At 47.8% G+C, this 26,214-nt stretch overlaps 1 protein-coding gene across 2 annotated transcripts; it reads right to left on the reverse strand.

Moving 5' to 3' along the window:
• Window positions 1-25,586, reverse strand: drk (growth factor receptor-bound protein 2 drk). Of its 2 annotated transcripts, XM_050176895.3 has the most exons (6): window positions 25,071-25,586; window positions 17,608-17,705; window positions 14,140-14,287; window positions 13,260-13,397; window positions 11,727-11,855; window positions 1-6,083 (listed from the first exon to the last, which is right to left on the reverse strand). In XM_050176895.3, exons 1-6 carry the CDS (start codon window positions 25,146-25,148, stop codon window positions 5,910-5,912), a joined length of 765 nt encoding a protein of 254 aa, XP_050032852.1. In that variant the 5' UTR covers window positions 25,149-25,586; the 3' UTR covers window positions 1-5,909. The 2 variants fall into 2 exon arrangements, with proteins under 2 accessions (XP_050032852.1, XP_050032853.1); XM_050176896.3 differs by lacking the exon at window positions 11,727-11,855 and having other exon boundaries at window positions 25,071-25,562.
• Between the last annotated feature and the right edge of the window lie 628 nt (window positions 25,587-26,214).

Consider the following 26,214-nt stretch of genomic DNA (forward strand, 5'->3'; position numbering starts at 1 on the left):
TAAAGAAACAATTCATTTTTATTTTGTTCTCAAGTAACAGGTTTACTTCTTTTTTCATACCGGTCGCACATACACTTGTAGAACCACCATGCGGAAAAAAAAAAGCATCACACACACAACACACACACACTTGTACATGAAACTTGTTCAAAACAGTCATCACTCCAAAGCTCGCTTTGTGTTCTCACGACGAAAAAGAATTATAATAAAAGTCTTCTACAGGAAGGATGTCGTATGAAAGTATGGCTACAACTCAGGGACAGTGCTGAGCAAACAAGTGCGCGGAAGCACATGGAGTAAACACGGCACACCTCACATGCGCAGCTAAAAAAGAAAAAAAAAATGGAAAGTAAAATATACCACTAAGGCTGCTGCCTCATGTGCAGCAAGGTATTGCAGAAAGAGGTGACCAAAAAGACCTTGACTGTGCACAACATCACTGGAACGAGCAGCAACAGTAGTAGCCAAGGCAAGATTTGTTCCAGTAGGGGCTTCCTTGACGATGCTCCGTTAGGGTTCTTAAAGACTTCCCCGTGATGCAAGCGTCAACTTAAGAATCAATTACATTGGACAAATACCAGCAAAGGTGGTGCAACTTTGAATTGGGTGCTGCTTAGAATGCAGCACCTAGGCTTACTGTGGCACAAAGACTGAAGATACAGATACAGAAACACACACTCACACAGGGCCACAGTGTTGGCCATGAACAAGTCTGAAGCCTTCGAACGATCTGTGAGCACTTTGATCAACTAGGAAAGAGGCTGAATGCTCGAAGATTAGGAGTCAATGAAAAAAAAGTAAGAGAGGCCTGAATCTGTGAAACTGCACAAGGAAGCCATTAACAAAAACGTACAAAACAAAGTTGCAATAATAAAAATAAAGGTTGGCCGTCTGCCTGCAATGTCTCCGCACCCGACCTCCAACCATAAGATGTATATGTGTGACCGCAGGAGTGTCTAATGTGGGACAAAAACATGTGCACACAAAAGGACAAAACAATGGAAGACATTGCTAAAGATGTGTCTGTTTGAGAAGCAAGGGGGCAGCCGTCATGGGCAGTTAGTGAATATAAGTCAGGAAACGAAAGAAACAGATAACAGAAACTCAAAAAAGAAGACAAGAAACATGCAATATAAAAAGCAGCCAAAAGAGGTCCTCAATACTATACAGGATGGCATCTGTATCTCTCTAGCTCCCTGGTGGCATGACCAATCAGTCTAGGCCAGTCTTAAACAGACCTTAAACAGAGCAAGCCATCAACTACCTAAAAAGTACTGTATGCTTTGAGTTTACAGTGTAAAAAGCAGCGAGCGTAAGGCCCAGCATTGTTATTCATCACATGCCTGCAGTAACAAGACCTCACATACGCGGTAGGGAAGAAAAAAAAAAACGAATTAAATGCTGTACTATGTGTATGTATCAACATACAGTGTTGTCTAAATGAAATGTGAACGGGGCAGTCCAGTCATTTTCCCAGAATACAGAAGTTAGTAACACGCACACTGGTCCCATTTCGAGGTGCATTGCCAGTTACAGCAGCTACTGTGTAGGGCAGTAGAGTTCCATCAGTCGATGTACGACAAAGCAGAAAATGGTTTTTATGCACAAAGAACAGTGGACCATGCGACACACATGAACATACAAACAAAATGTCCAGCCTTTGGGTTTTGCTTCTCTGACCTGAATGTGCCCCTTCACATTTCACACAGTCACAACTGTACGAAACATCCGCGCTAGCATGACAGCGACTCAGTAAACTGGCCTGGCATATGATTGTGAGAGTCTAGAACGTCACTACCGCATTGTAGCCAGTGTGACACACTGGTTCGCCAGGTTCCACCGTGATTCAACAAGTGGGCCATCCACAGCAAAAGTTCACGTGCCAAGCACATGCGGCAAATTCAGTGCAGACAACAATGCTCACGAAGTACACCAAAGAAAGCTAAACACCTAATTTATTCATGACTCCCAGTACAATGGAGAAATAGAATGACCCTGCAAAGCCCTCAGTGAAAGTTTGCACTGTTTGTGCTGAAGCAACAAAGAAGCTCGGAGCAAAAACAATTAATGATGAATGTGCCTGGTGGAGCACCACAGGGATGCCAGGAGCCTCAAGGGAGGCCAGGGAGGACTGCACCATTTCACCATTCAAGATGCCATACCCTGCCACTTTCCTGGCTCACGTTCGAGTCGGGCTTGGAGGCTGCCGAGGCAGTGATGGCCGCAGGTGGCAATGCACAAGCGAGGGGAACGACACACAGAAGATGCAGGAGAGGGAGACGGCTGACTAGACGACACATTTCACTGCGGCCATTGCCTCGTGTCCCAAGACGGTGAGGGAAGGAGTAGACAAGCCTCAGGAACCCCGGCCACACAGCCAAAAGCCAAGTCGAGGGCCTATAGTGAGGGAGCAGTGCCAAGGTGGTAGAACAGAAGTAAAGCAGGCGACAGTTGTGATGGCAGATAGAGTAAACGAGACGGCAGCCCCTGGTCATGCCTTGGGATGTATTGAAGAAGTGGTGCTACGATGGCCCAAGGTCGCAACATGTCTGATTTCGTTATGGTGCTCGGACCAATAATGGTGCGTGTGGTTCGAAAGAAGACGAAAGTGGAAGGGGGGGGGGGGAATTAGCAGCATGTATACACACACACGAACACACACTTTTCACTTGCACGCTGCTGTCTTTGAACGGAAGATAAATGAGGCAAAAACAAGAAGTGACTTCAAAACAATCTTTGCAATTCAAGGAGAACAGAAACAGAGAGAACAATGGAGCAAGAAAAAGAGGATCCTCCCTGGCCCCACAAAAAGAAAAATAATGGAGGGTGGTAGGCGAGCAACGGCTGAAAAAGGACAACCCCAACTCGTGTAGCACTGATGAGAGATGTGACAATTACTCTGAGTAGCACGGTAACGTTACAGCGCTACGCTCACTGTCCTATAGCCATGCAGCTGATAACGAGATAAAAGCAGAGACACAAGCAGCTCTCCAGGCACAATCTGCGTGGAGACCAGCCTCAGCTGTGCTGCCAATGAAGGCCTTATGTGGATCGCACAGACGACGAAAGTGGGACTAAACTTCAGCGTGCTCAGTGTCAACAGCAATGCATGAGCAACACCACCGCAATGACGTGTTCGTAGCCGCTGCAAGTAACGCAAAAAAGAAATAAGTCCATTTGGGCTAAACAAAAATTTCCCGCACAGAACATCTGCAAGTTGCACAAAGAGATCTGCAAAGCTCTCCAAGGCTCACGACACAAATCAACTGTTCGCACATCTGAAGGCAGCCCTTTCAAAATGCTGCGAAGAAGCTTTCGTTTTGTTACATTTCTATGCCACATTTGGCCATTTGTGCATGCAAGAAAATGTGCAACACCCAGTCGACAGATGGCACCACCAAGAGGATTTGCTACACATTCTGCTAGCTTCGCAAGTGGAACGAAGCCACAAGTATACTACACATATGGACAGTTAGAGTTGCCTACAAATTTTACTCCCGAAAAAGCAACAAACACAAGCAACTCCGTGAAGTTGGGTAAAACGAACACAGTGCTGGCAGAAAACAACAGCTGTAACACTGCACTTAAAGAAAGGCTTGCACTTTTTTTTTTTCTTTAAGCTGGCTCACGACGCCAGCAGCAGCTTGAGACAATGCAGTGCCAAGGTAGCCCCTTTCTGGCGGCCTCCCAAGGAATACTCATCTTGTGGACTAAAACAGAAGTCTCCCGACAGCAGGGCGTCTGGTTCCACTGACTTTCACAGAGACGGCGTGCTTTTGGGCAAATTTTAAAGCACGAGGCCTCACTTGATGCGAAGCTCACAGGATGCGTCAGAAAAGCGAGCGGACTACTGCTTCCTCCAAATGCCGAAAAGTGCTCATCGCAATGCGTGCCGGATTGTCTTTTCCTATGCCACGGGCGAACCCGCCTACTTGCAAGAGGAATGGCCTACTCGTGACTTGGCACAGTAGCCGGCTGACCTTACTACTAACCGTACTGTTGCAGTGCCTTGGCAAATGCAGCAATACGGAACCCAGAAAAGCAGCAGTGTTCACTGCGTCTTTCTTGAATGTAACAATGCTGACATCACACGACAATTTCACAAAGCAGATAAGAATGTGCTGCAAGTAGTTGCCACCCCGTCGATAAAAAGAAAGGAGAAAAAAACTAATGAGCACTGGCTATAAACTGCGTTTTCCAGAGCTGGCAGAGTCGACTCCTTCAGACTACTTAGTTTTTCCTTTACCAAACTTTACCAAACTTTCCCTTTGAAGCATGGTGTCTTCCAGGGGCTGCTAAGACATTGTCAAGTGCCAGTGTCTCGCAACTCATTTCACAGTACAGCTACGGCCATTCCTCGCCGTGATCGGACTTTCCAACTGCACTGCCAAGTGTGTGCAAGTGTTTCTGGGGGCCTCCTTCTTTGCACCGTACAGCTGCGTACGCTTAGCTACACAGAAAGCACAACTCCGGGCAAGAGTTCAATGTGCCACAGCCTCCGTGCGAGAAGGCACCTGCGACAAGCATTGGCATGAGACGTCGCACTTGCGCAAACACACATCACATCTGTCTCCGAAAGGCGGGATAACGTGTATGTGGCTGCACAGGGCGTAATTCAGCTTAGCATGATGCCGGCTGAGGTGATAAGCTGTACTGACCTTCATCATGGGGGGAGGGGAGAAGGGATGAGAAAATCTTTGACCAGTGCAACGTACGGCGATTGTTGCATCGGATGTAGCTATGTCGCCCCTGTGTGGCACGAGCGCCCTCTCGTCGACAGTGATGCTTGCACCTTGCTTCGGTCACAGCAGTGAGCAGCTGTCACAAGCTAGCAGCCCAGCGACGCTCTCCGAAGCTCAGAATGCAACTAGGAGGAGGTGGCGCGTTTGCCCCAGAGCAGGATATGCATTCCTCCCTTCGGCAGAATGGCCCACATGATGGCTAAACTGTGCACAAAATAAAACATGGAGAGAAAAATTTGGAAGGGCCTCACAATCAGAGAGGGCAGTGACCTGGTGTAAGCCACATCCAATACACCCAGAGCATTCACGTGTCATTCAAGTTGTTCCTCTTGCAGATAACACTCTGATCTTGGCCTGCAACATTTCAGTTCGAAAGTGGCAACAAATACTACTGGCCACAGCTCTGCAGGAATATAATATGCAACCAGCTGCTGCGACCAAATTAAATTTTTTTTTTGAGGAGGGGAGGGGGACAGCTGGCCTGGCGTTAGTCCTCCATTGAGAAACAAAAAAGCATGAAGAATCGAAACAAGGATACGCTACTGGTCCCAGCAATCGTCCAGGGACACTCGCAGCATTTCTCATGACTGTGACAGATCTACACTCATGGCGACCTGTCAGCGTCTTTAGCTTGGGAGCAAACAAGTGGCGTCGTGGCCACCTGTTTTTCGGTGCCACAACTACAGTGGGCTGTGGAAAAGGGCCCCTTGCACTGCTGAAAAATAATGACTGGTGGGCCTGGCTGGCATATGCAATTCGTGCTGCCAAGTTGTAGCATGACAGAAACAAGATGAAAGAAACGGGCAAAGACCAGCACTACACTCACACCTGAAGTTCAAGGAAAGTTTTGTTGCAGAAAGTTTGTCCTACAAAGTCACACAGTCGTCTTTCGTAACTAACCTTAAGTCTGAGTGTAGCACCCATGTATGCACGTTTCTTCCTTTGCACCATTTTTTTGCTGCACTACGATTCGAGAATACCAAAAGCCCCTTGGGCCAGCTGGCTAGACAGAATTTCAGATCACCAGTGCGGTGCAGCTGGTGGACAACACACCCTGCCCCTGGCACCCCACGGTGGAAGGGGGGGCCTGTGCAGGGGGAACAAGACTGTGACAGCAGCGGTGCCTTTTGCGGGGCGCGGATGTGTTGGCCTCGTTGAGAGAGCGCACTACGTGTGGTAAGGCACCACGTAGGTGGCTGGGAAGTAGCCGCGGCGCGAGCCGATCTCGCCCTCCCACCAGTTGGCGTCCGAGCGGTCGTGCACGTTGATGATGTCGCCGCGGCGGAACTCCAGCTCCCCAGACTCCTGGGGCTGGAAGTCGTACATGGCCTGCACCAAACACTGCACAGAGAACGAGACCCGCCCAGTCAGATGCAGCAGCCAGAACACCCATGAACAATTGTTGTTGCAAGTAGAAGTAACGCAATCGACAACTTCCAATTCCTGGGGATATTCTCCACCAATGCATAGACACACTGTCTGTTCCACAAGCTTTTCTATTCATCACTCTTACGTCACCCCACCTGCATACATATCTCATGCCCATCGGTCGCCAACCACGCTCCTCGTGCATGCATGACAACTTAATTTTTCAGCATCCTTCTTTCCCCAGGCAGCCAAGTACTGGAATGTTCTTCCTCACAATGTCATTGCCATTCCCTGCCCGTCATCTGTTTCTTAGAATATGACCGAGTACCTGTAGCTGCCATTTTAAATGTCTTTATTGTTTCTTTCTGTATGCCCTACCCTTATGTAATACGCCTTTATGGGTTATTTAAATGGGCACTAACAAGAAACACTAAATCAAATTAGTCTGCTAAACTGTTCTTTGAAACCTCTATTGTCATTCATTTCGCGATTACAGGTTCATTACTAGAATAAAGAAAGTCGCAGTTTTGCCCGAAAGGCAAAGCACTGATTGCGATAGCAAATTAAAAGATGGCTATATAAAGTAAGGATAGCAGTTTTATCAGTCACATGAACTTGTAAACATTCGCTTACTAATTAAATTAACAACAAGCACAGTGCCATGCGCGCACAGGGAAACATGAACACATCTCGCTCGATGATCATGGAAACTTGCTGTCAGAACAATGGAGGGAAGAACTGCGGCAGCAGAAGTGAGTGAATTGACCTTCGTGCATCTCTCACTTCATCGCGAACGAAACGCCGAAAGCAGTGCATACGAAGCTACTGGCCCTGTGCACACTCTACAAACACTGCAAATCGCTTTGAAGATGAGGCTTGCACAGGCAAGCACTGTGGCCACATCGGAGATCGCTTTCAAGATACGGCGCCCACGTGGCAGAGCCAACAGCATTCAAGTTCACATCAATGCCACCACGCATGAACTGACCCGACTGAAATGACTACATGGTTGGGTGTTTCTGGCGACTATACGTGAAAGCCGCCACTAATTTTTAACTTCTAGAAGACAACACAATTTTGCTTTGCAAAGACCACATGAAATAAAGAAAAAAGGAAGTGCTTAAAGGGACAGCTTATATAATAAAAGAAGAAAGTTGCCAAGCTTGACTTTAAGGAATTTTGAAAAACACAATGATGCACAGAAACAAGCCAAGAACACAAAACAATCCAGAAGCAGAATAGCATATTTAATGAGAAGCAGAAAGAAAATTGTGCATCCATTCGCTTGGCTTTCTTAAATTACGTAAGGATCACACCTCCACAAAGTAGACCCACAATTAAGTATACCCATACGCTACAGCCAGCCATTGCATGCCACTGCCAGTGATGCTGCGGTCAGCGTGACCTGCAGCAAAGTTCCCAAAGTTGGAATACTACAATCGAACCCACTCATAACAATGCCGGCTTTAACAATATATCGGTTATAACAATTAGAAGCTGCTGCACCGTCAACTTGTTGCATGTTTTCCGAGGTGAAATAACCCGCTTACTGCAATGCCCCAATGCCACATTATCGGTTATAACAATGAAGTCTTGCTGCTGGATGTCCGTGCCGAAAGGCAGTGAAATACGAAATCCTTGAAAAGAAAAAAAAAGAAGAGGAATTTGAGCCGCTGAATGCTGGTCTGCTGCTCCAACAGCCGCCGCGCGCTCATTTTCCAGCCTTCTCCGCGTGCCTCTCTCCTGTCGCCCTTCCACCGCTCTGATCACAAATGGGCTGCGCCCACAGCTCTACGCCGCACCACCCTCTAAAACATGAATGGACCACGCCGACTGCGCTTCTCCCAGGTTACTCGCTGGCTCTTCACTCAGCACAGTTCTGCAAACAGCTTAATTGCTCGCGTTCGTCTTTGCTGGTTGCGTCAAAATCGTTCCTGGCCACATAGTTTCTTAGCCTCGTTTGACTCGCTGTCAAAACAGAAGATAGCTGATCCGCCCACTGATAATCGGCAGTGCGCGACGTTGCTGGTGAAAAGAAAGAGCAAGGCTATAGATTTGGGAACTAAGCGCTTCTAACTGATGAGGCGATCGTTGCGAATGTGCTTGCATCGGATAGCGACAGCGACGACGGCAGCGATGACGTGTTAGGGCAGGATGCCTCAACGTTGTCCTCACAGGAGGCCCGGCAGATGATTCAGTTTCTCCGGTGCTTCGTTTTTGCGAGGAACCTTCTACTGCACGATGTGGAGCACCTGGAACATCCTGGAAGGATGTTGGTATGCTTCGTGTAAAGCATACATGATTGAGGGACACAGGGTTTTTTCGTGCAAGCCAGCAAGTACGTGGCGAGACGCCTGTGGCGATCTCGGCTCAGCGTTTCTTCTGGATTTCTCAAATTGACAGGCTGCCGCAGCAACCTTCTCGCATTTTTTAAAAGGCCCCTTTTGGGGACACCAAAGTGATGCCTCGATGGAGCTCAAGTATCGCTTGCCACCCATGACCCCTCTTTGCAGCTGTTATAGCAGTGCCACCCTTTTAATCGACATCGACAGCCGCAGCTTGTTAGGGTATACACGATCGGATCACCCAGGAAGCAGTTAAACAAGTGAACACAATAAGCAGCTGGATGGAGAAAAGTGGTGGGGAGGGACATTGGCCTCCCTGCCATTATAGTTTTCTCAAAAGCTCTGCCAACCACCTATTTTGATTTTTTTCATGCAGCCCGGTTATAACAATTTTATCAGTTATAACAATGAAATTTTCGTGGCACTTGATTATTGTTATAAATGGGTTCGACTGCATCGCACAAGCAGACAATGCTGCTACACAATGCGTGCCTTTCAACACTCTGCAAAATGAGATCGAATTTGCTGGGGTTCTTACTTGCATGTCTAGCTGACAAGGCTGCATTTGCAGGATTGCCAGCACGGCCTAAAATGGCATACATCAGCCTCTACCCTGTAAAATGATTCGCTCGTGAACAGAACACAAGAAAATGGGCGACGACACACTGTGTTTCAATGCCGCTTATGAGGCAAGGTCATCCCGGGATGGATTGACACCAGTTATAACTTGAGAGGGCTTCTGCATGCCCATGTGAAATCAAGCACAGCGGCACTGCTCCGGCAGATTGCCCAGCTACAATGAGGAAGAGATGCCAAAAGACATGGTCGTTATGTAGCCAGCACCTCTGTTGCACGGTGCTCCGTGCTGCATGTTACTATCCTTCTTCGAACTCACTGCGGTGATGCAATAGTTGTGCAGTTAACACGTTGCAGTGGCCTCCCCTAGTTCAAGGTATGCTGGTCAAATAAAAGCACAGAGCATTGTCTCAAGATATCCCGAGCGTATTGGACCCCATCAGTGCAAGAAGCCCAATCAAACCATCTGGGTTGCCACGACTTCCAGGAAGAAGTTCAGAGAGGCAAGAAACCAGCAATAGTGGTGACATGCAGAAATATACGTCGTTTTCCATCAAAGGCTTTCAGCATGAAAGCCCGAAACTAACAAAGGCAGCTACACAAAAGGCATCACTGATGAATGATGGTGCTTTCTATCAGGGCATTGTCAGTCATACACCAAAGGTTTTTTATAAAAGGCTTCCAGGTTCTTTGTGCCGTCACAATTTGACGAGCCAGGAGGTTACCTTCAGCAAGGCATGCTGGTGTGTGCGCTCCCAGGTGCATGAGTGCTAATAGCATGAGCGATGCATACAAAATCTTGTAACGAGTTGCTTGGGCCTGGGCAGGAAGCGTTGTTCGGTTCCAAACAGCTTGTAGGTCCTTCTGGAGGGCTCAGGCTCTGCTCTTGGCTTGGCTTGGCTTAGTGGTCGAGTTCACATGCTGTTATGGAGGAGCCACAGTGCTTGTACAGAGGGCTTGCTTCTGCCATAATAAGCAGGGACTGTTCGACAATGAATCAGTTTTACAAAATGTTAGCGACATAACTGTCTTTGTGACTACTCACAGCACTGGAGGCTGCAAAGTGTATTTCAAGGCAAGGAGGGCTTTGGTTCTGATTGCCTGTGGTCTTTTTAGCCCACACAAGAAGATGAGCACCTATGCAACAAGTCTAAATGTGGCCACAGCAGCCAGAGACCAAACAAGCCTTTGTTTACCCATTGGCTCAGCCCCAAAACCAGACGAAGGAAGTTCCGAACATCCTAGCTCCTTCACATCTGCCTCCACAACGTTGCCATCTTGAAGGCATCGGCTTGACGACCGCACTCAAGAGTGCAGGCGACTAGGACTAATACAAGCGCAGTGGACTGCAATTAGTGGACTGCAACCAAGGACACTTCTAAGCACACCACCACGGCAGTGGATGGTGAAGTGAAAGATTTCAACAGGCAGCTCTCATAATCAAATAATATGGTATCTGCAAGCTTTACTTCTGCTCGTCTCGGGCACATTGCCAGAGACAAGCTCATTTCCTACAGACTGGGTGATCCACTCTCCACGTGGCAAGGCCGTGTTGAGATGCTTGCAATCAGGTGAACCGAAAAAGGGTTCTGTGAATGCACCGCCCTTCTGGTTAGGCAGCCTGTCAGTGGGCCTTTTAGAAAAAAGGCCATTACCCCAGTGCACAACATAGCAGTGGGCTGCAGCCATAACCGTGCTGGCGACACAATGTCTTCCAGGTCGAAACTAATTGCAGCAAGTTGAGGGGGCCTTCCAGAGTTTTTTTTCACACACCCTGGTGTGAAATTTCAGATCTCACGTGGCCGCATTGGTCATAGACGCACCAGCATAGTGCGGAGAAACCCTTTAGAAACAACATTGAAATTAAGACCCACAAAGACTATATGGTGTGCTGTGCATTTCGGTTTCTAAGTTTTGTGTTTACCACGGCATCTTCAGTCAATGCCAGAGAGACGTCTAGACATGACAAAGAACGAAAGAAGTTGTAACTCTTCCGGAGCAACTGTCTCAACCTGTAGTTTTCAACCTGCTCAGCTGTGTAGCTAAATACTAGCAAGGCGATGGTAGCATCATGCGATTGCTGCTTTTGAATTTGCCCCACTATCGGCGGGTCTGAAGCAAGTAACTGGCTACAACTTGTTCTGCAAACTTGTGACACAGCTGGAAAAGTAGTCACCAGTGCATCCAAATCATCAAGGTTCCCACGATGTCAGCTAAAGTTGAGCAACTCAGCACCAGGTGCCTGCCGAAAAATATGTTTGCTGCGGAAAGGGCAAATGCTGCTTTGGCATTTTATGTCTTCAGCCAGGCTCCCAGCAAAAGCAGCAAACAGGGGAGATCAAACCGGTCATTAAACCACAGGACTGCAAGTGGCCCTCTGCAACTTGAAGCTCTGAGGCAAAGCAGCAATGAAAAAGAAAGGGACGAGCCACGCAACACGGGACGCTACGGAGCAGCCACAGTAAGCAGACGACGTTGAAGCAGACATTGCAGAGCTCTGCCAGGTCACTTGGCAGCCGATGTCAAGTGGCCGAAATGAGGGCAAGACGATGTGGCATCCCAGTGACCGTCCCTCGTAGAAAAAGTGGCCTTCTTATGAAACGAAAAACAAACAAAGCGTCTTCGGCATCGGCCGAGCGTACAGCAAGCTGTCGGGCAGCAGAAGTCGTTGACTGGCGAGGTAGAGCGTAAATACCTGGCTCTTGTCTTCCTGTCCACCAGCTCCAAGTCTAGCTGTCTGGGCAGGGTCATTTCCTGTCGGAACCTTGAGCGGTGTCAATACGCGCTGATGCCGTGGCTGAGGTTGCACTCCGGGGATAGCCTCCTGTGCGTGGCATCCCGTGTTTGAGTGAGGGTCAGCAGGGTCTACTTGGCCATCAGGTAATGGCTCTCAGCAGACATTGTACTACCACGCCAGAATGAAATGAGATCACTAGAAATCAGAAACCAGAAGGCGCACTTCCCTTTCCACACTGAACTGTGTGTTTGAGAGGGAATGGTGTGTTTCATTCACAGACTAGTTCTTTAGGCTAGAGAACATAGGTTTGTTTTGTCCAATGCATACTTCATTCAGGCATGACAGCAGGGCGGCATGACACTACTATCCAGGCACTCATACGGGCATGCGCTCGGCAGCGCATGCGTGTTGTTGGTCTTCAGTCTTTGAGGAAAGTAAACACTTTCCCATTTTGCATCTTTATTTTTGTTACTTTGCCTGCTTTATGTGAAGACTGGCTCAAATGGTCCTTGGGCATTAGCCTTTGAATGTCCACAAATTTAAAGGCATGCAAACATCCCGGCTGCATGCTTCAATTGTTGGATATGCATGCTGTTTCATCTACATGCGCTTTGCATGTGTGCAAGCTTTGAAAACTGCTTTCACTATATGCAGCGTGGTATTGCTTGTAGTTAAGATATTCACGACTCTGGTGACTTCTGTTATAAGCAGTCTACACTGTGTATATAAGTAGCTTCTTGCTGCTGGGTACTGTGCAGAACACTTCTACAGTGTTTGACGTAGTAGTTCTGCGGAAACCCGCAAGGTGGAGAGAAGTAATGAATAAAGGGAAAATCAGACATCCACCTGTTCGTAGCAATTGCTACAAAGGAAACCCATACGGGTTCCTGGAAAGAAAAGCCTCATAGCTCAGATGGCAGAGTGGCTGCCCCGGAAGGGCGGTGGTCCCGGGTTCGAGCCCCGGACCAGGATGAATTTTTCTTCAACTATGAGGCTTTTCTTTCCAGGAACCCGCATGGGTTTCCTTTGTAGCAATTGCTACGAACAAGTGGATGTCTGATTTTCCCTTTATTCATTACTTCTACAGTCTTAGTCCATAGTGTGCTAAACCACACTATCCACATGCACAGCTCACTGCAGCTAAACCACACTATCCACATGCACAGCTCACTGCAGCATTATGTGCATGTATGATCATCACTTGTTACCACCGGTGGTACCACCGGTGATACTCCTGCTTCCCTGCGAATGCTGATAAAACCTCCAAACAAAGCGCTGCCAACAAGGAAAAGATGGTCGGCATCGTCGCTGGACCGTACGTACTTGGGCTATCTTTACTACCTCACTTCCTGCCCATTCATTTTACATTCATCAGGCAAAATGTCTGCTCTGATTGCATGTCTCATGAAGCGGCTAAGTGTAGCTACAGGGCCACAACAAATGTGAGCCTCTGTTAAACGACAGGTGAGCACCAGGTGCAACGATCCTCACCTCTTCGGGGTGCATGTCGCGAAGCTTGATGTCCTGGGAGCGGCTGACAGAAGCCGACCGGTGGTACTCGACCAGTTCGTTGAGCGAGGCAAACTTCACCACCCACAGGAAGAACTTGCCCATCGTGTCTCGTAGAACCTGCGCACATTCCGTTGGGTAAAAGAGGGTCACAATAAACGTGTCCTGGACAAGCCAGGTCGCGTCTAGGCATTGGATACTCCCAAAAGGTGAGTTGGTGTCACTGAACTACCAACGTTGCCAACTAATCGAGTGATGCATCATCTGCAGAAGTCAAGGGTCAAGCCTGTGGAAATATGTGGCAACCAACATTTTTGTTTTCTCTTCAGTTTTCTTTTTTTTAAATTCAGCCATCCCCCACATTGCACGAAAAGAAATACACTGTATGAAGTACGACTCATTCCAATGCATCTCAACTTGCAAAATTCCTTAAACGAAATATTCCACTTGTTTTTCAAAGTATTTTGGACAAGTATTTTGCTTCTTGCAAATGGCCGTGGAACTTGGGAATGTCGACAGAGGAAGCAGTTTTAGGCTCAGTTTTTAGCTTAGATCCCTAGACTTTAAAGCTATGGTCAGAAGCACTGGTCGTCAAGCAGCTAGGACCAATGAACCTAAAGAGGTCTCGGAAATCCATTTAACACGGAAGAACTCTGTCCATAAAATAAAAACATTGAATACAAAGATGTCTCTAAACCATACAAATGATAAGCTGAGCATTCTGGGGACAATTTCACGTTTGACACAACGGAGACTTGCACAACACTTGTTCAATTTGCTCCACGGTACGTGTTAAAAAAGATTGCACTGTCATTGAGCACTCGAGCTAGCAGACACACTTGCACAAGAAAGACCAACGCACCTTGAAGTGCTGGACACCGTCACCACAGCGAACTGAGAGGGAGAAATCACCCGGTGAGCTCTCGCTGACGCGAATCAGGAAGGCTCCCTCGTGCTTGTTCGACAGCAGCTTCTCTGCGTCGGCTCGTGTAATGCGTCCATAATACCAGCTGCAGGAAATAAACGTAGGACAAATTACAGTCATACCAAATAAAGAAATTGATTAAAGACTCACACTCGCTCTCAATGCTACAAAAAATTGTAGTGCATGCCAAAGAGCTTGATTACCTCGGTCAGCAGCTACATCCTATGAAATTGCAATGGGTAGTAATAGGTATGCAACTTTTCTGTTAATTACTTTCAATGCCACAAAAGCAATGCGATAAAAATTAAAGCTGTCGTTTAGTTGTAACAAAAACAGGCCAGTTGGGTGCTTTTTTAATCATTATTACTAATGCTGCTGCAAGCCAGCATTACCCTACTCCAAAGACCACCATGCCATCTGTCATGTTCCCTTCCAATTCATTCTTAGGCACTGGAAATATTTCAATTAAACTGCCACACCATTTTCTCTTGGACTGCCGGCTTCCTACCTGTCGGACTTCTGACAGCATAGGCATGCACAGAATGCCTATGCTGCCTGCCCTAGCACATGTGCATCTCTCTTGGCAAAGTGTGTGGAGCATTGTAAAAAATAACCACGAACGACGTGCACAAATAATAGCACATTTGACTTGTTGCTAGGGCACTCAGATTCTGTTAGAAGCAATGCAGAGACCTCCCGACATCGGAGCCATAAAGAAGTGCCCCGTGACGAACATTCAGCTGCTTCCAAAGAAATCAGAGGTGCCACTTGATCAGAATTCGATCAGCTCTCAGTCAGATTCCCGGTTTAACGGCGAAGGCACCTATGAGCACTCTCAGCTGGAGTGTGGTGCTCTGAGTGAGCAAGGTGAACATCTTTTGAGCCCTCAATTTCGACCAGCCAATGTAAGCTGCACTGCAATGGTGCTTAGAAGTGACCAGTCAAATCTGCCATCAGTGACACCTTGAGGTGTCACTAAAGGGAAATGTTAAATCAGTATACTGTTTCGAAACTGTGTTTCGTTGGTGCAAAAATGTTGGCTATCGCAAGAAGAAAGCGGACAGGGCGCCCCAGTGCCACCACACATTTGCTTTAAGTCGCAGCTTTATGCATTCAAAACCTCGAGGGTTCCCAGTGGCTTGCGCACCAAAAGAATAAAAAAAAAAAAAAAAAAGAAAGAAAGAAAGCAGAGAAACACGCACAAAGCAAAAAACGTGCAATGACATCAGCCGAATCTTTCAACAAAAAGAGAACAAAAAGCGGTGGACGCTCCAGCTGTAATGAGTTAAGTACAATCGCAACGCATGACGGAGAAGCCAGCAAACCATGAGCAGCTACCATCCCACCACCAAGGCAGCCAAACTTCAACTAATCGTAAACTCATTGCAATAGCCAATTGAAGAGGTCTACATTTAGTGCTGCAAAAGCCATGTGACGAAAATTAAAGCAGCCATTTTCCTGTATTCTCAGATAGCCAGGTCACTCTGGCGCATTTTCCCCCTTAATGCTGCAGCAGGTTGGTATTGCCCAGCTTGCGTGCTTACTTGAACTCCACTTAAGCTGGCCTTGATTAGCAAAATGGAACTAAGCAGCAACAGCTCTGACCAATAGCAGCAACTGTCACCATGAGGCTAAGAAATCACATAGCAGATGCAACAACACATTTGGCCTGGCTGCATGTGGTAGAGAGAGCAGGGCTGGATGAAGAATGTCGACAAACAAAACGGCAGTGTGCTCGGAAAAGCAGCACAGAGACTGAGAGCATGTGTTGATACCAGGTTATGTATAGACCATGAAGCTATCAGGCTAAACTGAGGGGTTTAATGTCCCAAAGCTGCGGCACAGAGGACTATGAGGGGAGGAGGCGTAGAGGGGTCAACTTGCGGGTTAATTTTGGCCACCAAGGGTTCTTCGTTTAACATGATCGCTGTGGCAGCACTTTTTGAAGTCTTGATTCCTGTGCATGATGGCCTACTGGTTAGTTACCAGGTAGTTGTGATTCTTTGAAACTTCCTCAAAGTCTAGAGAGGTTGCACAAAGAACCCACAGATAAGAAGCAACAATAATTTTTGCTACCTGCTGATTTCTAGCAAAGATGTCGCTTGCACTCGGCAGGAAAGCTTGGAACAGTCACACAAGGAAGGTAACAGCTGCATGATCCCCCCGGAGTCCCATGGTGCAATGAACGTGTTAACGTGCATCCGAAGTGTCAAACATGATTCTGAAGGAGGTGAAATGCAACAGCCGCAGTTGGTCACTGACTCTGCGACTCTGTGCTCCGAAGCAGAATTTTTAGCCAAATCTGTGCCTTCCTTGTCGTTTCAGAACTGTCCATCTTTTCTGTTCAAAAAAATGTCCACTGTCATCAAAGCACACAAGGGACAAGCTTTCCCTTCTGAGTTTTGCACGCCATGTCAGGTCATGTCAGTATGATGTCACAAATTTCATTGAATTTGAGGATTTGTGCGTGTTTTTCGTGTTTTATTGCTGCTCTGTGCATTATTCGTCCAAATGACCACTGGAACGTGGGAACTCACTCTATGTGAACTTCGTGTCAGAGAAAAAGTTGGGCAGAAACCATGAGGATGACTGTCACAGTTAAGCGATAGCTTCCTCGTAAACCTGCTGAGATATGCTGCTAAGGGCACTCGCTGGTTAGCTGTATCGTTCAAATGCTATGAGGTGTGTGGGTGCTGCCACACTTCAACCGATTCAGACGACCCACAGTACAAACCACACTAAATCCTGTATCCTCGTGTATCCTCGCGAGAACACACATTGTGCACTGGTATCAGGATCGGCCTACCAAATCACCACCGTTGACTACACTGTCTTCAGCATTGGCACAGTTTTCCAGATAGCCTCACCTTACGAAATGGGGTGACAAAGTCAAGAAAGTTTCGCTTCAGAAGCTTCGCTCAGTTCATTGTTAGTTCATCTGGGAAAACACAGAGAAATTGTACACTCCGAATGTTAGAGAGGCAGGAACTTGCAGCCGTCTGCTGTCACGCATAACACACTTGCCAAGTATGGAGCCAAACACGACAGAGGCTCAAAGTGATTGCCAGTGGTAGAGCAAGAAACGTCGCTGGAGCCAACTTTTCGACACGGGAACCTTTCTTCAAGGCAGCAAACACTTTCCTTGGCAACATTTTTATGTATGCATAGCTCACTCTTCCACACCTCTCAATGGGGGAGGAGCAGAGCAAGCTATGCGTAGATGGAGGAAAACTGAGCTACGTGCACATAAAAACGCTACGAAGGAAAGCCAGTGACGTTCCTTGCTCAACGATTGTTTGCCAAAGGCGAATGCCTTGTGATGTGTGTTCCTCAACTGCACGCTTCCCAGAGCTAAGTGTGAGCTGCCCTTTCGATGTAACTTAAAAGGAAGGGTGCAATACTCACTCGTGCTTCTTCATCTCGATGTAGTTGCTAGGAATGAGGCCCTCCTTGGAATCTAGCTCAGCCCGGTACCAGTTCATGTCGTCCTCCATGTTCAGCACCTGCAACAGCAGGCATTGCATGTCTTTAGCAAATTGCAGGCATGTTTTTACACCATGAAAGGGAGAAAAAAAGATCACAGGCCCAAAGAGTGCTATAAAAACTGGGCCAAAATATGGCTGCAAAAGGTGTTAGAACATACACGAGCATATATTTCCAGAAAACATGCCAATAAAAAAAATTCACCTATTCCCTACACATCCCAGTAACTGTACTGGGCTTGGCCATCAATTTATGGAAAATATAGTCGCATCACCCAGGGTAAGTGGATATGGCTGATAAAGGCGTTCACCTAAAGTGTACATAAATAGTATAGTGATCATGATGGTTATCAAAGGAATCTGGTCATACTTAAATTAAGCCAAGTGGAGCCAAGGCATGTCCGGATTTTTAATACCTTACAAGAACCACCGAGCAGATGATCAGCAGCCCACCAAAAATGAAAGAAGCAAGGATAAGCAATTTAAAAGCGTGTACGAAGTTCACTTATCCACAGTGATGCACCTTAAACAAATGCTTTGGGCTCAGTGCCCACTACAACTTTGCCCACTCAAATACGTGGAAAACAGACACACTCGCCGTGCAACAGAGAACATAGAAAGCACAATAAACACACCTGTTCTAACCAATGTTAGATACGGGGCCGTTTCCTGAGCCTACTTCGAGTTCCCCAGACCACATCGAATCGCACCACAGCTAAGTAAGGAGCGCAGAAACACGGATGCCACATTCCAGAGGCGCGCACGTGCAAACAAGTTGAAGGCCCCCACTTCGTACGCCGCCGGTAGAGCTATTCAATGCTTGACTCTTCCAGAAAGCGAGGGGATAGCCTGGCACTGTTGCAAGTAAAGTGGGTCCCGAAGCAAGATGGCTGTGATGTACTGGGAAGGCCTGGCAGCGTAGCCCCCATACGCCCATTGTGCCGACGCGTTGCAAGCCAGTGAGGCAAGACCGCAGGGAGAAGTAAGACACCGTGAAATTCTGCCCGCCTTGGTCCGCCGTCGCCCCCACCTGGCTATTGTGACGGCGAGTTGTAAGTCAGCAAGGCAAGACCGCAGGGGGACCAAGCGGCGACTCTCTTCGCCGGGTATGACATCATCGCACGGGCACCTACCATTGGCCGAAAGTGGTGTCATCTGAGCGGGCTCGCCCATTGGCCGAACGTCGTTTTAAGCCAAGACACCGAAGGGCTTAAAAGACGCAGACCGGGAGCAGCAGGAGAGCATTCTAGAGCATTCCTAGAGCATTCCGGGATTCATCTCTTTCGAACTTCTTGCGACGGGCCGCAGCGTCCGAGTTGCTGCCGGCCCGTAATGACTCTAAGACTGTTCATTGACCCTCACTGTACATAATGTAAAATAAACCTCCCAAGTGTTTCATACCGAAGTCCTCCTCAACTCCTACACCAAGTAAAAGGCAAACCAATTTAAATCAGACCAAACTCTAGCAAATGGTAGGGGCAAAACTTGGTTGACTGACTGATTCAAGGGACTAAACGTCCCAAAGCTACACTAGTGCCATGAAAGCTAGACCACGTAGCAAGGGAGCTCTGGATAAATTTTCCCCACCAGGATTTCTTTATTGGACACCCAAAACACGGCAAGTGATTTAAAAAAAAATTAAACTGCCATTGCAATGCGGCCACTGTGGTTGGGAATTGAACGTGACCTTGCGCTCGCAGCACCCGTTCCGTAGTGCGCCGTGCCTGCCGCCGCCGAGACAGTAGAGACACTTCAGTAATTCCGGAGGCCGCAGCACGTGATCTAGGTTGCATGCATTCGCCACAAGTGGCGCTCGTCTTCTTTTGCGGAAAGGAGGAAAGGGAGAGGGCACGGAACCGGGTCAGAAGCTCATGCGGCAGGCATCTAGTAAAGAAGGCAATGCACAAAATCAAGTATAGTTTATGTGCACTGAGCTTCCAGTATGTTGGTGCACTATGTACCGGTAACGAATACAGGTGGCGCACTCTGCAAGCTCTGCAACAGGTGCAGTTGGGCAAAGGTGACACTCCTCACATCGTTCTGTGGTCATGGTTCAAATATGCGATGTTCTCTATGTGATAATTGCTTTGTGTGTTATGACTATAACCGATGATGTCAACATGACGCCGAATCACCTAGCACATTTATATATTTTTGCTGTCGTGGCAAACGTGCCACTACTTAGTCGCGAATGCAGAAAATGTGAAAAGTTGCTCTATCATCCACAGCACGGCCTGCTATGTATGAAATGGAGTGTAGTCTTCAGATGATTCATTTATTTGGAGACACAAAGACCCTTGATTTTTGCCAGGTCATATTGTTAGAAAATCTGTGACATTTCTCATGAAAGAGAGACAGGAGAGAGAGAGCGAAAGGCAAAGGAAAGACAGGGAGGTTAACCAGAAGTTATCTCCGATTGGCTGCCCTGTACTGGGGGAGGGGCAAGGGGATGCAATAGATGAGAGAGAGGATATTAAAAAAAGGGAAAGAAACCTACACACGCACGTACACACAAACTGTTTCTGTGGGCACTGTCACGCAGCCTGCAAAGACGTTCCTAGTCTTACAGTGTCACCATACAATCCTACGTCACACAGTGTACAGTCACAATCTGTCAAAAAGTCCCGTGTCTTTCAGGTACCGCAGCAGCGCCTTCATGGCGGATCGCGCTGAGACAGGAGAATATTAAACGGACATATGTAATGTAAGCGTACCAAAGCAGTGGTTGCAGTCCAAGTCAGAATCATGAAATTAGTGGTCCCTCTACAACACAAGTTGTTGCCGCACAACCATACCATACTGATATAATCTAAGTGATTGTAAAATGTGCACCAAAGAACTTTAATGTGAGAGGAGGGTTTCACAAGCCAGAAGAGATGCCAAAACAAAAGATTGGTGGCGATCCCACCTCCAAAGTTCCCAAAACAACTCGTACTGCGACGTCATGGATTTTAACAATGTGTGCTCGGGCCTAGTTAATTTTCTTATTAGACTTGCTTGAATTCTGAACTAGCCAAGAAAGACTGAACGTAGCAAGCTTTGAACGCATTCACGGTGCCACAACCGCTCAAATGCAAGAAAAACATTATAAAATCCATGGCATCAGAGATGTACCGACTGGGTTTTCGGAATGAAATTTAAAATATGGGACTGATTTTTACTTTCCCTTTTAATACTCAAACCATTAACAAAAAATTAACAAAAACAGAATTTTGAAGTAATATTTCTATCAGTCTACAGTTCTAAAATGATTTATTGTTTCCTTTTGGTGCCCCCTTTTAAAGGGACACTGAAGAGAAACACCGAATCAGTTTAGACTGATGAATATTTTAAAAGTGCTTTCATTATTCATGTGGTAAGAGTTAGGAGAACAAAAAAGGGGGCCAAATTTTTCCCTATTGGATTTCGTGCCAAAACTTCAGTGACGGTACGTCTCTGTGATGTCGCCACTGGTGCCAACCTTATTTTCTCGCATTTGGGCAGTTGTGGCGAAGGTCTTCAAAATTTGCGAAGTTCAGTCTTCTGCTCTGTTAGAACACGATGTGGTCTGCTTTAATTGATTAGAGATTAACTAGGCCCTAGCAGACGACGTAGAAACCCATGACGTCACGGCAAGTTGGCGCAGGAGCTGTCGGAGGGCGTCCTCAACAGTAATTTGTATTTTTTTAAGCCTTTTTTCTGGCTTATCAGGCCTGCTGTCACGGCAAGCGTGATATTTTTTTGTACTGTTAACAGCTAATCTACTTATGCATGGCTTGCACTGACGTCATCTTCGGCGCCATGTCGGTGTCGCAGCCATGTCGGCTGCGTCTGCGACGTCCCCGTGCACGCTTATTTTTCTTCAGGCGTCAGGTGTCCGGATTAATTTTAACCAGCAGACGTCCTTTAAAACCACAGCACGCTGGACGAGCGTTCTCGTGCATCGCACCATCGGAATGCGGCCGGAAATCGAACCTTCACCCTATTTCGCATCCGTAAGTGGGACCGCGAGAGCGCCGGGAGTTTTAAGCAAGACACGTTTTCCCAAGTCGGCTTTGGCTTAGGCAAGCACAGACGACTCAGCTTAGACAGAAGCGAGAGCCCCAGTTCTCCAGATTCCGCCCCCGTTCCGCACAGCCGGCGCGACTTCCCCGAGCGGGGCTTATTTTTAGCCCAGGCTCATCACTTGCTCGCGATGGGGGGAGAAAAACAAAAGAAAGAACATGCAGACAGAAACAAGCCGCTCGAAGAAGAAACGAAATTAAAGAAACTAAAGAACTAAAGGCGCTAAGAAAAGAAGCCCCCAAGGCTCGCCGCGACCTGCCATGCCGGCAACGCCGGCTCCACGAGGAAGCAAAAATCTTTCGGACGGTGGGCTGTAACAAGAAGAGGCGGGTCCAATCAATATGCCACCTCGTGAGTAGGTCGCGCGGCTGATCTGCCAACCGGCGGCCCCGCGAGAAACGACTCTTCGCCGGCGAGCGCAATGCACCCGTCGAACGAAGGTCATCTTTTGGAAAAAAAATAAATAAATAATACACTGCGACGCTTGAGGTCTCCAGACTGTACAGTGGGTAATCGGGGTTCCGGTTTAATTTGGACCACCTGGCATTCTTTAACGTAAACCTAAATCTAAGTACGCGAACGTTTTTGCGTTAGGTCCCCGAGAGTCTCGTTATTTCTGCACTTATCAAAAAAGAAATTAAAAGTGAGGAAGAAAAAAAAAAAGCCTCACTCCTACTGGAATGCAATAACGGCCTAAGGCCATTCGAGAATAAACGATAAGGTGTTTGTAAAAATTTAGCGGTAAAAATGAAATGTCGACACAGCACGCCTGGTGGCCATCTACAGCGGAATGCGGCCGTTAAATGCTGGGAATCAAAGTTCGAACCCGCGACCTCGACAGACGAAACATAGCCGACGAACGGCGCGTCGGAAAAGGCGGCTGTTCGGACTGGTGGAAGCTAAGTTCGAAATTCGGCTGAAACTTGTTTGGTGGCGGTAGCTACAATTTGTACATGGATTTCTTCCTCTTTTTTTTTTTTAAGAGGGTGCGTTTTGGCGCTAGGCAAACTACATGTGACCATTATTGCCGGCGTATTTTTCGGCTGCAATCAGGACGAAACTCGCTCTAGGTAATTGCAACCCAATGACGACGAGACTGCATTTGTCCTTTGGACCACTGCTGCTACGACTAATTCCTGCAAAAATAGCTTTACCAGCTTACTTCCTTGTTACACACATCGGCAGAGATGTTGTGTACTTGACAACGCAAAGCGGAACTAAATCAAGCCCCCCCACGTTTTTTTTTTTTTTTTTTCATTATGGCAGTTCTTTCCTGTTGTATCTAGATATGCATGCTGCTCAATCCGGCAGGGCTGGTTCATTGACTCCTCCGAAACTGGGCCTGAAAACGCACCCATTCAAGACCACCTAGAACTGTTCAGTCAACACCAGCCTAAGCCACGCCTAAGCAGAGCTGGAAGGGCGCGCTTTCGGGTTCAGTTTTGGAGTGACGTAATCACGTGGCACCATGCACAAGTTGCGGCACCAGCCTCCGAGGTAGTCAGTTTACAATTAAGCTAACAAGAACGGCAAATTGGTTAGAACCACGGAACACCCGTATAACTTCGCAAAAGTGCTGTTTATCAGCTACCAACAGGCGAGGGGGTAAGTGGGTTTCCCAGAGAGGGCTTCTGCGTAGGATACCGACTTCAGTGGCTGCGCCAAGCCAATGTAAAGGAGGCACTGGCCAAGCTGTCAGATGGCAGTTTTGTTTCTGTCGCGGTCTGCGCGACTCCGTGAAGTATACGTGCCACTTAGTAACCGATAAAGAAAGACTACAAATCGCGCATTTGTAGCTCTCTCCCGCAAGCTCGCACTTTCAGACTAGAAAAATACATTGAAGCTTCGCCCGGACCTAACAGAAGTGATGGTGGCACGCAACGCGACACCACAGAAGCGGCAGCTGGAGGCAGTCGCGTCCCCTCCTAGAAAGGACGTCGAGATAGCGCACGGCAGTCCAAGATTTCGACGAACCCGATACTTCCGAAAAATAAAAAGACGAATGACATGCCCGTGTTTCTTTTCTTTCTCAACGGTTTCACCGAGGTCACCCGGTCCCCGATCTGCAAAAACAAGTTCCTTGCTCCCGCGCCGGTTTCTGCGCGTTCTTTCAAGAATGCCGAGAAGACCAACTGGTTTGCAACTACTGCTACTGAAAATCGCTGGTCCCGCGAGTTACCGAACCTTCCTGAAAAAAAGAAAGCAGTAGGAAGACGATTCCCTCGCAGAGCGACGACTTTCCTGCACAAACAAATTAGAACAAACTGTCGAACACAAGAAAAAAAAAAAAAAAAAGGACCACCGCCAGGCAAGGAGATAAGACTTGGAGCCTGAAACCTCTAGGTCAAAGACCAGCGCGGTGATCGGATAAACCCTCGTAGAAGGCATGGAGGCCCAGCCAGCTGGCATGACCCGACGAAAGCGGAACGAGAAGGCAGCCGGTAGACGGTCAAACGAAGAAAACACTTGTTGGCTGCTGCCGCTGATGCGGCGAACTTGGAAAGCAACAAATCTCAGCTGCGGAGCGCGGTTACGGCGCGTTGGGCCGAGCTCAGCCGTGTCGGCGAACCAAAGCAACATCAAAGCAGCGACAACAAAAAGAAAGCGTTTTTCTTTCCTCCTCCGATCCCTAGCATCATTACACGACGCCGCGAGCACGGCTAACTCTTGTCTAAAGCAGCGGTACGAAAAAAAAAAAAAAAATGAAATTCGCTGCTTATGGGAGGGGTCGTCCGTGCCCCTTCTCCCCACAATGCGAGGACCTGTCGCAACGCCGGGGAAGCAAGTGGGGGACGGACATCGTCGCGACAAGCCCGCCGAGCAAATCAGACCGACAAAGACTCGGAATGCCATGCATACGTGCAAGAACGACCGCCTTTCAAAAAGCCAGCAGCAACGGCGCCTCGATTTCCTTCGCCTTTATTATATCATTCTTTAAAAGTTCTTTCACGACGCCAGAGGGCTGCTTGCCCCCACTCGTCAAGAGAATTCGCACTGGCAAATGCGCCCATCTTTTGCCCCGCACGCCGACGTTCGTTGTCGGCCCAGTTATCGCCGCGATAGAAAAAGCCATTCACGTCATAGGCGAGGAACTACAAAAACAAAATAAGAATAAATAAAGGAGCGAGAAAACGGGGCGAGACACGGTATCGTCACTAGCGAGACGGGAGCAGCGTCAACAGGCCAACCAGCCGTACGTATCACGTACAGCGGAGCTGCTCATAAGCGAGTCGAACACCGTCAACGCGCTCGACTGCACACAACACAACAATCAAAACACGGGCACCACCGCCGTCGGGAGAGCTGCTCGCAGCGGTTCGGCGGAAAAGCCCACCGCCTCACCTTCAACACTTGGCCCTTGCGAAAGCTCAGTTCGTCGTCGGCCGTCGCGGTGAAGTCGTGTTTCGCGATGGCTTCCATGCTTCTCCGACTTGCGCCGAGCCCCTGTGGCTGCTCACTTTCGCTCACGAATGACTCTCTTCTTGGTCGCGAGGCCTAGCGAAGTGCACCAGTTCCCCGACGGGAACGCCGTAGTGAAATCACGACCCCAAACGTCGGTAGCCCGCTGGCGCGCGTCTTCCTCTAGTTGATTGTTATGCGGCTCGGCGCACAGAAACACACCTCGAGAGAGAGCACAAGGAGCACGTGTAGATCCGACGATCGCGAAATTGTAATCCGAGCTGCACAAGACTTCGACGACGTAGAACGAAGAAACAACACCGCACGAGCACTCCTCGATCAACGCACACTTTTCATTTCGAGGAACAACCGAACGCAGCAACAGCCACCGAGCGCGCAGGATCACTGCGGATGGACACTTGTCGCGGGTAAAGTAGGTCTGAGTCACACGCCGCCTCAACTTGCACGCTGCGAACGCTGCTCTCATTTATGCAACCCACGTCTATTAAATGCAGGCATAAAACTTTATGATATTTTATTGGGCGCAAATACGTGCGTGTATTATTAATTTCTGGCTAAATGCGCAACTCAGATATGCGGCACTATTTGATGAAGCGGACGCAATAGGGATCTTGGACTTTGGCACCCGAGATCATGTGCTCAAGGCCTTCAAAACACAAACACTTCAAAAAATTCTTTTTAGTGCTTGAGAGCGTGTGATTGAATCAGCAGTTAACGTGCGTCTTCACGCAATGTCATTTTTATTTGTTTACCTGATTTATCTTTATTATTTCTACCCATAGAGTTTCTTGTTTTTAACTACTTGCTTACCCACACGATGGACAAATCTATCCAGTCCGTGAGGGAATTGCATTGAGGTGTTGCGAGAACTAAACAAATGTTGCCCCAAATGATGAATGTAAGAAAGAAAGAAAAAGATGCCTGCGCACTGATCAGACTCTAACAAAAGTTTGTGAGGTATTGCCTCTTATAAACGCACAAGCTGAAGAGATCATTGCAGTGTACTCTGTGGCATTACTAGCTTCGCATCTTAAACTAGAGCTGGAATAAGTCGCTTTGTTAATGT

This window comes from Dermacentor andersoni, chromosome 8 (genome assembly GCF_023375885.2).
Source record: "Dermacentor andersoni chromosome 8, qqDerAnde1_hic_scaffold, whole genome shotgun sequence".
NCBI lineage: Eukaryota > Metazoa > Arthropoda > Arachnida > Ixodida > Ixodidae > Dermacentor > Dermacentor andersoni.